The sequence below is a fragment of the Neovison vison genome, chromosome 12 (genome assembly GCF_020171115.1).
Source record: "Neovison vison isolate M4711 chromosome 12, ASM_NN_V1, whole genome shotgun sequence".
Taxonomy (NCBI): domain Eukaryota; kingdom Metazoa; phylum Chordata; class Mammalia; order Carnivora; family Mustelidae; genus Neogale; species Neogale vison.
In genome coordinates this window covers 102,303,223-102,317,070 of record NC_058102.1, presented here as the reverse complement: position 1 = coordinate 102,317,070, position 13,848 = coordinate 102,303,223, and the positions used below count along the sequence as shown (strand labels likewise).

At 47.4% G+C, this 13,848-nt stretch overlaps 2 protein-coding genes across 3 annotated transcripts in view; one reads left to right on the top strand and one right to left on the bottom strand.

Annotated features, from left to right (window-relative positions):
* VWF (von Willebrand factor) overlaps window positions 1–13,848 on the bottom strand; it is a 137,076-nt gene that overhangs the window by 115,981 nt on the left and 7,247 nt on the right. For both annotated transcript variants that reach the window (XM_044228748.1, XM_044228749.1), the window contains exons 4-6: window positions 5,655–5,757; window positions 4,893–5,101; window positions 491–615 (exon numbers count right to left, since the gene is read on the bottom strand). In XM_044228748.1, the coding sequence (XP_044084683.1) occupies window positions 491–615; window positions 4,893–5,101; window positions 5,655–5,757 (437 nt within the window). The remainder of the gene's footprint in view (window positions 1–490; window positions 616–4,892; window positions 5,102–5,654; window positions 5,758–13,848) is intronic.
* On the top strand, window positions 6,106–8,050 carry LOC122892371 (protein TFG-like). Its single transcript, XM_044228750.1, is given in 3 exon segments — window positions 6,106–6,362; window positions 6,789–7,678; window positions 7,680–8,050. Coding segments are annotated over 3 exon segments (1,197 nt in total). The 5' UTR covers window positions 6,106–6,221; the 3' UTR covers window positions 7,846–8,050.

Genomic DNA, 13,848 nt, shown 5'->3' with positions numbered 1-13,848 from the left:
CCTCCCTCCTCTCTGCTCAGCTTCCCTGAGTATAAAGTAACGCCCTGCCAGCTCTTATGCTGGTAAGACCTTGGGGCCTTGCCCTCCTATTCGTACTTTGTAAAAACCACTCATTGAACACCTAAAAAGGAATGGTTTCCCGTTGCAGAATTTCAGACGGGCAGCAGGAGATGATGGAGATATTTGGGGACAAGAGAGGGCATTAGAATGTAAAACAGAAAAGTCTGGTTGTTCCCTCTACCAACTCCTTAGACCCATTTTCAGAGGTGCAGGCCCAGAACAGTGTTAGATTCGAGCTCACCGACTCTGGCCACAGTTGGTTTTCAGGAAAAAAGGGGCCCATGGGAACCCTTCTTTGAAGAGCCAGAGGGACCCACAGAGGTAGGCCCACTCTGTGCCTCAGTGGAAGACCTAAGACCAGATGACTTTCTGCCTCTTAATCCCAGAAGACCCACTCCATTCAGACCACCCCAGCTGGGGTGGTACCCACCTGCTGCATTTCCTCAGAGGAGACATTGCATGGGCTGCCAGGAGGGGACACCCGTTTGCACCGTTGTTCCCCGCTGCTCAGGGCCCAAGAGTTGGCAAAGTCGTAGGGGTCCGAGGTCAAGGTCCCTGTGGAGAAGGTTTCAGGAACAAAGTCACAGTTAAGCCTGAGCCAGGACTTCTAAGTGAAAACTCTGGGTTTGTCGTCACCTGAAACAACCTTCCATTGGATTGGTACATAGGCCCCTGGGGTGGGGAGTACCTTTTGTGCAGCGTTCAGCAGGTTACCACAGGGCACAGGGCTCAGAGCTCAGCCCATGTGTGGAGAGAGGTGGCTGGCTGGCTGAGCACAGTGAGGAGGGCAGCATGAAAGATGATGAGGAGCGTGCCCATCCATGCTGTCTCCCCGTCCTTGCATGCCTTTCCCCTCTGTGCAGAATGTTCTCCACCCCCTAATACCTTGGCTGCCTCCACTCATTCTTTGAGATGCAGCTCCAATGCCACTTCCTCCAGGAAGCACTCTGACGTAGTTCTGTTCCCAGCCCCCTGCCCCAGTCTGTGTTCCCTCAGCACCCCTGCCATCCTTCCATCGAAACTCTTATCGCCCTCTGTGTTAGTATTCCCTTTTTTTATATTCATACTCCATTCAACCGTGCGCTCCCTAATTCAGGGTACACGCTGTGTCTCTTATTTCTGAATTGAGTGTAGACACTCAAAATGTTTTTGCAGATTGAAGGTAAGAATGTGGCATAGAACCTGAGCCCCCAGTCACTGCATCCCCCAGGCCCTCACAGAATTGGGGCCTTAGTCTTATACTGATCATGCCTCCATCATCTCCCATAACAGACAGGGTCTACAGACTTCCATGGCAAAGGAGAGTCCTAATACCCCTTCTGAGTCTTCACTGCCAAGGGACTAATGGAGCATTGAAGCAAACAGTCCTTTTGCATAACCAGGTCTGGAAGACTGAAGCATGTTTCAAGGTCAAATAATGTACTTGAGAATAGAAAATAAACTATCCTTGGGGAAGGAAAAGCAGGACCATGGCATCTGGCATGTCGTCAGCAGGGAAAATGGCACCCTTCAAAGATTCACTTCCTAATTCCTGGAACCTATGAGTATTCTTTTATAGGGCAAAAAGATGTGGTTAAGTTTTTAAGGATCTTAAGAGGAAAAGCTTATCTTGGATTATCTAAGTGGGCCTTAGATCCAGTGACACGTATCCTTATCAGAGGGAGGCAGCAGGAGGAGAGAGAGAGACACAGAGACACAGAGACACGATGTAGCCACATGTTAAGGATTGCTTTTGGTAGTTGGGAGAGGCAAGGAACAGGTTCTCCAATAGGGCCTCTGGAGGGGTGCAGCCCTATCAACACCTTGATTTTAGACGTTGGGCCTCCTGAACTTGGGAGAGAATAAGTTGTTTTAAGCCATGGGAGAAGCCCAAGGGAATTTAAATTTATGGAGTTTCTACTGTGTGCCAGGCATTATGACAAGTGCCTTCTGGGTTCTTAGTCACCATGCCACAGAGGCTTGTCTACTTTCCAATATACCATGAGAGCTCCAAAAACTTCAGGTTATACCATCTTCGTATGGATGTTATAAGGCAAATATGCTTAAAATTATTACTATAAAGAAGAAATTGAAACCTCATACAAGGAGACAAGACAATAAGAAAAAGCAAGAGAGTTGAAGAAGGACCAAATTTACCTTCTAAAGCTACAAATGTAGTCATGAAATAGAAAACCCAATTGGTGGGTTAAACATCATCTGGAAATTCAAGTTGAGGGAACTAGTGAACCAGAAGATACATCTAAGTAGTGATGGGCTGATGAGCCAGCTGTCCAGGGAAATGCAAAGTCCTGATTTTTAGGATTTGCTGATTTCCATGCAGCAGATACTCCCACCATGGCCAGTTTCTAAGTACCAATGTGGCAGTATTGAATGCAGACCTGGTAAAGACACATGCAAACGGTTCTCACCAGCCAGCATGAGTGCACCACCCAAAAAGCAACAAAGAGGAATAGAGAGATAGAAAAATGAAAGTAAGGTTTAAAAAAAAAAAAGGATGGAATAAAAATATCTGATATATGTCTAACAGATAGAGAGAAAATGACTGAAAGTTTTCTAAATCTGATGGAAGATTGGAGTCCTCAGGTTCAGGAATCACAGCCTCAAGCAAGATAATAAAAATAAGACTGGGGCACCTGGGTAGCTCAGTTGGTTAAGCATCTGCCTTTGGCTCAGGTCATGATTCCAAAGTCCTGGGATCGAGTCCCACACTAGGCTCATTGCTCAGCAGGGAGCCTGCTTCTCCCTCTAACTTCACTCCTCCCAACATGTGCTCTCTCTCTCTCCTTTCTCTCAAATAAATAAGATCTATTTTTAAAAAGATAATAAAAATAAAACACACATCTAGATAACATAGTGAAATTTCAGAATGCCAAGAACAAAGAGATGACTTGTGTACAAAGATAAAAGATATTATCTGCAATGAAATAACATTGGACTGACAATCTACTTCTCTGGAACAACAATGGAGTGGCATCTTCTAAAGTACTATGAGAAATAACTGATGTCCTAGATTTCTATACCTAGCTAAAGTATCGTGTAAGACTGAGAGGGTGTTTGTTCCAGTTACCACTATTATCACTATCAGACCCTGAATGAAGGAAGAACTGAGGGGTATTGTTTAAAAAAGTAGAAATTGAACCTAGAAAAAAAGAATAAGATACAAGAGGAAATTATGAGCAAAGAATCTGTTAAACATGAAGGTACATCTAAAGAAGCACTGATTGTGTCAAGCTATAATAATAACACCAAATTTGGTGGTATTCAAAAAAGGTACAGAGGTCAGTGAAGTAGTGAGGAGAGAAGTAACATTTTAAAAAGCAGCAATAGTAGAAAGCATAAAATAAGATGGTTAATGGAAATCCAAATACACCAGCACCACAACTGAATATAAAATAAACAAAAAGAGGATATAAAACTTCCCAGTAAGAAGACAGGAGAGTTTAGGTTACATTAAAATAAGAATGAGGGATGCCTGGGTGGCTCAGTCAGTTAAGTGCCTGCTTTTGGCTCAGGGCATGCTCTCTGCTCGGCGGGCGGCCTGCTTCCCCCTCTCTCTCTGCCTGCCTCTCTGCCTGCTTGTGATCTCTGTCTGTCAAATGAATAAATAAAATCTTTTTTAAAAAATGGCAAGTCATTACATAAAAGGAACAGTTCACTAGAAAGATTCAATATTTCTAAAATCTAATTGCAAAGGCTCAAAATATATAGAGGAAACTTGATAGAATTACACGAAGTGATTGACAAATTCACCACCACTGTAGAAAAATTTAATACAGCTTTCTTAACAAGGGTAGTTGAAGAAGACATAGAGTAGTAAATATGCAGAATATTTGCATAACATAATTAACAAATTTAATTCAGCAAGTATATACAGAATCCTGCACCAATCAGAGAACACATGCCTTTGGAGCATAAAAGGATCATCTAGGAGGTTACAAACAAATCTCCCCAAATTTCTAAATTAGAAATCAATTTAGTTACAAAAGATAACTTTAGAAATTCTAAACATCTGGAAATTTTGAACACACTCTACAGATTAAGAAAGAATTCAATGGCAATTAGAAAATCCATAGAACTAAATGAAAATGAAAATACCATAATTGGTGTAGCTAAGATGACATTTAGAGGAAAATGTATAGCCTTAAAAACATACATATCGAATGATACAAATTTTGAGAAATCAATGCTGGAGAAGATGAAAACAAATGATCTTACTATTATCCAACATATACAGTGAAATGAAAGGAACGGTCAACTGTTTCTCTAGATGCTCACCCCTTAATCAGAGAGTAGTTGGGCCGTAAGGAAGAAGAAGAACTTATGTACAAATGTTTAGCTTCTGTAAGGAAGCATCACTGATTAAATGTTCACATAATTGAAGTTATCAAAAGACGATTAAAGATAAGTAGTGGTTTCCACATTGTCCATATTCTATTGCTCATGAACACACACATGAGCCTTCTTGGACTATGGACCTCCCTTTGTAGACCTCCTTCATGAAGTCCTATTGTACTCATTTGGGAGGATCTGTTGAAACCATTCAGCAACTACCTACCACCTACCCTGTGTAAGCTTCTGCGGGCAAATCCAAGTTAAACCAAACCAAGAGTAACCAAGTAGGCAAATCCAAGTTGAACTAAGCCAAGATGAACCAACCAACCTCCAAGATGTGGTTTGGGGGCAGGTCTAGGCAGTGGGGTGGAACGCTCAGAGCTAAGGTTGGCAGAATAAACATGACATGCCTGGGGAGGGGTGTTAGTGAAGGTTTTGTAGGCAGGGAAATGACAAACAATACCACAGCTCCAGGGAAATGGTATCCGAGAGACACTTACCTTCCTGCGTCCTGAAGTCATCCTCAGCAAAGATGTTAAAGTCGCCACAGAGCCCACAGGTCTTGTTGAAGTATCTGTCTGATAAGAGGACTTGAAAGTTGCCACTGCCATCAATTTTGGCCACAAAGCCGTAGGCCTCACTGGACAGCTTGTAGTAGCCAGCCTCGGTCTCCAGGTACAGCCCGTTGGAGGCATAGGGCATGGAGATGCTGGAGGGACAAGGATGAGTGTGGGAAGTGTGCATCTTGTGTGTTTCCTGGGTGTCTCTCCCACCTTTCAACCCCAACTCCTTGGTCCAGTGTTGGGACTTTGGTGCAAAGTCACTAAAGGTCTAGACCAGGAGTCAGAACACCGAGCTCTCACCCAGCCCTGCCTCTTGCTTTCCCTGGGCACATTTACTTCCTCTCTCGGGGCCTCAGCTCTCTCAGCTGAAAAAACAAGGAGGTTGCAAGAGGGATCCCCAGGGTCCTTTTTTTTTTTTTTTAAAGATTGTATTTATTTATTGGGAGGGAGTGCATTGTGAGAGAGAAAGAGAGCTCACAAGCAGGGGGAGCCGTGGGCAGAGGGAGAAGCAGGCTCCCCTCAGAGTAGGGAGCCCGATGTGGGGCTCAGTCCCAGGACCCCAGGATCATGCCCTGAGTAAAACACAGGCGCTTAACCACCTGAGCCACCCAGGCGCCGGCCCCCTAAACCCCGCCACCTGTCCCAGCATCCTGTCCTTTTTAACTCAGAGATTGCAGACATTCTGGGCTTCAGACTTACCTTTGGGTCCCCTGCAGCACAGTACCATTGACAAACAAATGGATGTCGAAAAATTCTCCGAGATACACGGAGAGGCTCACTCTTTTACCATTTTGGAAGCCCCCTGAAAGAGAAAAGAGTCAGTATCATGGATTATTACCAAAAAAGTTAGGATATTTATTTCTAATCATCTTATGTACATCAGAAAATCTCATCTCCGTGGAAAACTTTCCCCACCACGTGAGGACTTAAATGGGCAATAAAATCTTCCACAAAATACCATTTACTGTCTTTCTTGTTCCCGCCCCTCTTCTTCCCCCACATGCCACGTAGTGGGCCCGAGATCTCGCTAGGCTTGGTGCGTCCGTGCGATTGGCCGGGGCCCGCGCGAGCCTGCTAGCGAGGTGCGGCGGCGCCGGCGGAGGGCACCGGAGTGGGCGGTGACCGCAACCTCTCCACGAGGCCCCAGAGCCGGGCGTCGGCCTCGCACCGGTCGGGTCAGCGGAGATCCGCGGGGAGGCGGCCGCGGCAGCCTCGGCAAGCGGTCTTTCCCTAGAATTGTATACCTACAACATCCTGGAGACCACCATGAATGGACAGTTGGACCTAAGTGGGAAGCTAATCATCAAAGCTCAACTTGGGGAAGATATTCGACGAATTCCCATTCATAATGAAGATATTACTTATGATGAATTAGTGCTAATGATGCAGCGAGTTTTCAGAGGAAAACTCTTTTTTTTTTTTTTAAAGATTTTATTTATTTATTTGACAGAGAGAAATCACAAGTAGATGGAGAGGCAGGCAGAGAGAGAGAGAGAGGGAAGCAGGCTCCCTGCTGAGCAGAGAGCCCGATGCGGGGCTCGATCCCAGGACCCTGAGATCATGACCTGAGCCGAAGGCAGCGGCTTAACCCACTGAGCCACCCAGGCGCCCCTAAAGCTTCTGATTTTTTTTTTTTTAAAGATTATTTATTTATTTGACAGACAGAGATCACAAGCAGGCAGAGAGGCAGGCAGAGAGAGAGGAGGAAGCAGGCTCCCTTGCTAAGCAGAGAGCCCGATGTGGGGCTCGATCCCAGGACCCTGGGATCATGACCTGAGCCGAAGGCAGAGGCTTTAACCCACTGAGCCACCCAGGCGCCCCTTCAGAGGAAAACTCTTGAGTAATGATGAAGTTACAATAAAGTATAAAGATGAAGATAAAGATCTTATAACAATTTTTGATAGTTCTGACCTTTCTTTTGCAATTCAATGTAGTAGAATACTGAAACTGACATTATTTGTTAATGGCCAACCAAGACCCCTTGAATCGAGTCAAGTAAAATATCTTCGTCGAAAGCTGATAGAACTGCGAAATAAAGTGAATCGCTTGTTGGATAGCTTGGAACCACCTGGAGAACCTGGACCTTCCACCAGTATTCCTGAAAATGATACTGTGGATGGTAGGGATGAAAAGCCTGCTGCTTCTGATTCTTCTGGAAAACAGTCTACTCAGGTTATGGCAGCAAGTATGTCAGCTTTTGGTCCTTTAAAAAACCAAGATGAAATCAACAAAAATGTCATGTCAGCGTTTGGCTTAACAGATGACCAAGTTTCAGGGCCACTCAGTGCTCCTGCAGAAGACCGTTCAGGAACACCCGACAGCATTGCTTCCTCCTCCTCTGCAGCTCACCCGCCAGGAGTTCAGCCACAGCAGCCCCCGTATACAGGAGCTCAGACACAAGCAGGTCAGAATGAAGGTCCGATGTACCAGCAGTACCCGCAGCACGCCGGCTACTGGGCCCAGCCCCCGCAGGCGCCGCCTCAGCCGCCGCAGGAGTACGGGATTCAGTATTCAGCAGGCTATAGTCAGCAGACGGGACCCCAACAACCTCAGCAGTTCCAGGGTTATGGCCAGCAACCAGCTTCCCAGGCACCGGCTCCTGCCTTTGCTGGCCAGCCTCAGCAGCTGCCTGCTCAACCAGCAGAGCAGTACCAGGCGAGCAGTTACCCTCCACAGACGTACACTACCCAAACTTCTCAGCCTGCCAATTACACTGTGGCCCCTGCCGGGAATGGCCCCAAGCCAACCCGGGGCCTATCAACCGAGACCAGGTTTTACTCCACCTCCCGGAAGTACTATGACTCCACCTCCCAGTGGGCCTAACCCTTATGCACGCACCCGCCAGCCCTTTGGTCAGGGCTATACCCAACCTGGACCTGGTTATCGATAGAGAGGCTCAGCTACATGGATGACTGTAGCTGCTAGCTATTTGCCTCCCAAAAGACTCCAATACTACTATTTTAATTTGATTGAAGTTCAGAAATTTAAAAAGCAGAGCATTTTTTATGATATCATTGTTGCTGTTAATTGAAAGTATAATTTGCTGGAATACAAAAAGACCAAAATGAAAAGTTTTTTTCTTCCCTTGCTTAAAAGCGTAGCAGCTGCCTAGTTATTTTGGAACACTACTCTGATGTGTGTAAAATGATTGACTTTCTAGCTTGCCTTGTCTGGAGGATATTAAAACGCTAGGTTGAAGTTTAGCCATCTTAACTTGGCTTTTTATTAACATGATGTACTAAAATAGACCCCTTTGAGAAGACAACTAGGTATTATGTATAAAATGTAACATTGATAGGTTAATAAAGATAATTGAATCAAAAAAAATACCATTTACTCACTCATTTTCCATTAATCTAAAAATATTTATTGAATGCCTTCTGGATATATAGCCCGGTAATAGTTTCTTCTTCTCAAAAGAAAACCATAAAAGCACGACCCCTTCTGGTGCTTACGATCTTTTTTTTTTTTTTTAAGATTTTACCCATCTATTTGACAAAGAGAGAGGGAGTGTACAAGCAGGGGGAATGGCAGGCAGAGGGAGAAGCTGACTCCCCACAGAGCAGGAGCCCCGATGAGGGGCTTGATCTCAGGACCCTGGATCATGACCTGAGCCGAAGCAGACACTTAGCCAACTGAGCCAACCAGGCGTCCCTGGGAGCTTATCATCTAAGTAAAATAAGCAGGAAGTAATTGACCATACTGTAAGGAGGCAAATAAAAGCCACATTGTGAGTTATCTGTAACAGATAGCCTAGGATAGAGTTATATAAATTGTTCTCTTAGGACAGCCCAAATCAGAATCCCTGGGCTCTTTGTTTTAAGACTCATGGGATGCTGGGGCAGCTCAGTGGGAGTCTGAACACGGAGCTTTCACCCAGCCCTGCCTCTTGCTTTCGGCTGCCTCTTGTCCGCCTTCGGCTCAACTCATGATCCCAGGGTCCTGGGATCGAGTTCCGCATCAGGCTCCCTGCTCAGCAAGGAGTCTGCTTCTCTCTCTCCCTCTGCTGCTCCCCCTGCTTGGGATCTCCCAGTCTCTGACAAATAAATAAATAATCTTAAAAAACAAACAAACAGATTCATAAGTTCTGTCTCAGTTTACTGAATGTGATGCTCTGGGAGACATTTAGAACTCCTGCTGGCAAAGTGCCTCACTCCTCGTGGGAATCTCAGGAAGGAGGCGATAAATGATCGATACTGCCACGAGAGATGTGTGACTAGGCGAACACATGAGACAAGGGTTCCGTTGTGAGGGGTCAACCCAGAGGACAGGGTGGGGGCAGTGACCTGAGAGCAGGAGAACAAGCAGGAGCCCCAGTGACCCCAGCACCATGGAGACTAATCCCACCACGAGGCCCTGAGAACTGGGGGTCTTCGAAGATTACCAACTGGCCACGGAGGTGAAGGAGCCAGAAGGGACAACGTAGAGGCTGAGTCTCCAGCCTTGGAGACCGGGAAGTTGCTGAAAATAGGAAAGAGGAAGGGCAGCAGTGCACACAGAGATGGAAGATGCTGGAGAAAAGGGGGTCGAAGATGGGGTTCAGTGTCTGAGGGAACCTGCAGAAATAGGGCAAAGGACCCAGGCGAAGAAGTTAACCTTGGAAATGAGGAAACAGTCCCTCTCCTAGAAGAGTGCGGGCTCCAGCCGCTCAGCAAAAGAAGAGGCAAGAGTGTGTGTGGAACGGAGGTGCCTGGGTGGCTCAGTTGGTTAAGCAGCTGGCTTCAGCTCTAGTCATGATCCCAGCGTCTTGGGATCAAGTCCCGGGTAGGGCCTTTGCTCAGCAGGGAGTCTGCTTCTCCCTCTACACTACCTCCCTCACCTGCTCCTGCTCTTGCTCTGTCTCTCTCTCAAATAAATTAATAAAATCTTAAAAAAAAAAAAAAAAAAGAATGTCTGTGGAACTAAGTGCAGGAGACCTGAAGGTTTGCTAGCATGAGGTACTGCTGCTGTGGTTTGGGCCACTGACCTCAGAGAGGAGGAGTTCCCCAGCTGAGGCCTGAGCTGGACAGAGCCGCTGGAGGACAGCGATGAGCCGTGGCGCACGTGCGCACACACACCCACACGCACCAACCAGAAAATACAGTCGCTTCCCGTGAGATTTCAGTGAGGGGGTCACAGGGAAATAACTGGCCCATTCTAAGTCTAGATTCCTAGACGATCCATTCTTAGCAGCTCAGGGGCCCCAAGGAAAAGCCCCCAGACCAGCCGCAGCCCACAAACCACAGTCTGCAGAGCTCCAGACTGACACAGTCAGGAGGAAAATGAGATGCTAGCCACATTAAAGGGGTTTTTGTCCTGTTTGCCTGAGGAGATTGCCTGCTCTGCATTTTCACTTAGGACAGTATTGCAGCAGGCAAATCTTTATAAACAGTTAAGCAAACCTTCTGACAGCAAGAAATTAGGCAAAGAAAAATAAACACAACCACAGAGATAGGTGATTGGACAAATAAGAGTTAAACGTTAATGGTAGAATCTGAGTGCTGGGCATATGGGTATTATTTTCTTTTTTCTTTTTTTAAGATTATTTATTTATTTGACAGAAAGAGAGACAGCAAGACCAGCAACACAAGCAGGGGGAGTGGGAGAGTGAGAGGCAGGCTCTCCGCTGAGCAGGGAGCCCAGTACAGAGCTTGATCCCAGGACCTGGGGATCATGACCTCAGTGGATGTGAGACACATAACGACTGAGCCACCCAGGTGCCCCTCGCTGTCTTATTCTTTTAACATTTCTAAATAGTTGGACATTTCTGCAGTAAAATCTTGAAAAAACAAGCAAATGGAATAGCCTGGTGACCAGCTCCAGTTGGCAGTCCCTCCCCAGAGCCTTCCGTGCCCCTGGGCCTTTGCAGCTCCCTTGCTGGGCCTGTTCTGGAGTTAGCCCACCCAGTCACAGCTCCATTCACCACATGCCTGTGGGAAAGGGTGGATGATGACCCCAAGAAGTCTGGGGCTCTGGGTCCTGTATGACCACAGAAACTGTCTCCCCATCAGTTGCGACTTTCCTTGCCATCATGCCCAGTGTCACGGAGCAGATAGATGGGTGGTCTTGCCTCTGCCTCACTGAGTAATTCAACCAGCATGTTGCCCCTGAGCCAAAGGCATCTCGTTCCTGGGAAGGACAGGAATCCCTGTGTGCCTCTCCCTGTAGAATCTCCCGCCCTCTCATGGGGATTCAAAAGGGCTCCAGAGAACAAGGCTGCCAGGGAACGTGTTGCTGGAGGGCTGGTAGGCATTGGGAAGGCAGGGAACACCTGCTGAGCGGAGACTTGGTGAGGCAGTGAGTGCCCTGTCAGGGGAGGTGGAGCTGGCTGCCCAGGGTCTTCACTTGTCCGGGGGCCCAGGGACAGCGGGGATTGGGACACTCAGTGAGGCTGAACTTCGAGGAGTCTGTGGGATTTCTGACACTGAACATCTGAGGAGCAGATCACTCCACACCCAAAGCAGGGGTGGGGGGCAGCAAGGAGATGTTTGAAAGTATGTCCTGAAGACTTCAGTACAGAAAAACAGGGGCACCTGAGTGGCTCAGTGGGTTAAAGCCTCTGCCTTCGGCCCAGGTCATGATCCCAGGGTCCTGGGATGGAGCCCCGCGTCGGGCTCTCTGCTCAGCGGGGAGCCTGCTTCCCTTCCTCCCTCTCCGCCTGCCTCTCTGCCTACTTGTGATCTCTGTCTGTCACATAAATAAATAAAATCTTTAAAAAAAAAAAAAAGAAAGAAAAGAAAAACACACTATGGGGGCACCTGGCTGGCTCAGTCATGAGAGCATGCGACTCTTGATCTCAAAGTTGTGGGTTCAAGCCCCATGTTGGGTGTAGAGTTTACTTAAAAATAAAAATCTTAAAAAGGGAGAGAGAGAGAGAAAGAAAAACACCATGGCAATAAGAAGCCTCTTGGGGATGGTCTAAACAGGTGGCTTTAAGATGTTTTTGCCCAAAAGCAGAGTAAAAACACAGTTGACTTCATGAGGCTATATACACACACTCACACACTTCCTGTCACTTACCCTTCCCATGTGCCATGCACTCTGACACCTAAGGTTTTCTGTTCTCTTCCATATAATTTCTTTAAATGCTGGTTACACGTGTACCATTACTTTTAAATCTATACATTATGACTTGGTTTGAAAAACCCTGATCTAGACTGACTCCACTTCATAGGTAGAGAAGATGACGCCTGAGTTTACAACATGGTTTGTCCACACCAGCAATACTGACATTTGGGATCAAGCCCTTCTTTTTTTTCTTTTTTTTTTTTAAAGATCTTTTTATTTATTTGAGAGGGAGAGAGAGATAGAGCATGAGCAATGCAAAGAGGGGCAGAAGGAGAGGGAGAAATAGACTCTCCACTGCGTGGGGAGCCCCATGTGGGGCTCCATCCCAGGACTCTGGGATCATGACCTAAGCCAAAGGCAGACGCTTAACCCACTGAGCCACTCAGCTGTCCCCAGACACTTCTTTGTCGTGGGGGCCTTCTAGCGTGTCCTAGGGTAGTTAGCAAGACCCCTGACCCCCCACCCCCTCGATGCCAATAGTATCTATCCCCAAGTTGTGACAATCCAAAATGTCTCCAGATACTGCCAAATGTCCCCTGGGAGAAAATCACCCAGGTTGAGATCATTGGTTTATGCTGTTAACGTTAGGCAGAGCCCATCCACAGGTTTTCTGACTCCAAGCTAAATCGCCTTTCCAAACACAAAGGTGCCTAACGGAACATCTCAGCACTTTGGATTCACATAACTCCCGATTAGCCTTATCTTTATTTGCTTCCTTCCCTCCCTGCAGAAGTCAGGGGAGAATCCCAATGCGCAACTATGAGGAAGATGAGCTGTTAAAAATTGCCAGTGAGCCCAGAGGGGACCCCCACACTCCACAGACGCACAGCGGGGCCATCTTCCTATGGCCAGGGGGAGAAGATGGGCTAGGCATCCCCTGCAAGGGGCCAGAGCAAACCAGGGACGTCCTCCCCCATGGCTCTGTCTCTCACCTGGCCTCTTGAACTCAGTGACCGAGGCGGCTATGTGAGGGAACAAGGGCCTCCCACCCCATGTTGGAGCGGGAAGCCTGCTGGGGACAAGCTGGCAGCTGGAATCCGTCAGATCGGGGTGCTTTCCTGGACCTCAGAATGTGAAACTCACTAGTATGCATTTCTCACAGACACCCACCTCCACTCCTGTGATTCTCATGCAGGTGATCGTCTTCCAAACCCTGAGAAATGGGGGTCCAGTCTAATAGCGCCATTTACTGATGTGGAAACTAAGGCTCGCCCGGGGTTAAATGACTCAGTACAGGGTGGGTTGTCAGTCTACGGCTCTCTCTGGGCCGGCATGGGAACCGGATCCCTCAGCCTGCTGGAGGAAGAGCCGTCTCTCTGAGCAGGGGGCTCCTGGACTCCAGGGGCCTCTCTCCCTCGTTGCTGTGCCAGTGGGCCAGGAGACCCATAGCTCCAGCCTGCTGGACCAGCCTGACCAAGAGCCAGGATTGAGGACAGGGTCCCCCGCCCTTTGCACCAGGTGGTCCTTCATGCTCAGACATAAACACTTTACCCAGGATATGAACAAGGTCCACAGGCACTCAAGAGGAATGGGAATTTGTGGTTTGGAAGCAAGGAAACAGGATGTCATTGGAGAACAATGGGGCAGAGGTGTGTGGGAGGGGATACGGGCATGCACGTGGAAACTGGAACTGCCAGGTCCAAGCATGCCTGACCCCATGTCTGGGCTCCTGAGGAAGCAGCACTCAGCGGGGTGTCTGCCCCTCCCCCTACTCATGCAAGGACACTCTCTCAAATAAAGAAATACATAAAATCTTAAAAAAAAAAAAAAAGTGTGATGAACCCGTAGGCTGCTGTAGGCCAATTACCTGTCAGAAAACTGTCCCCTGACAAGTTGTTATAAGAAC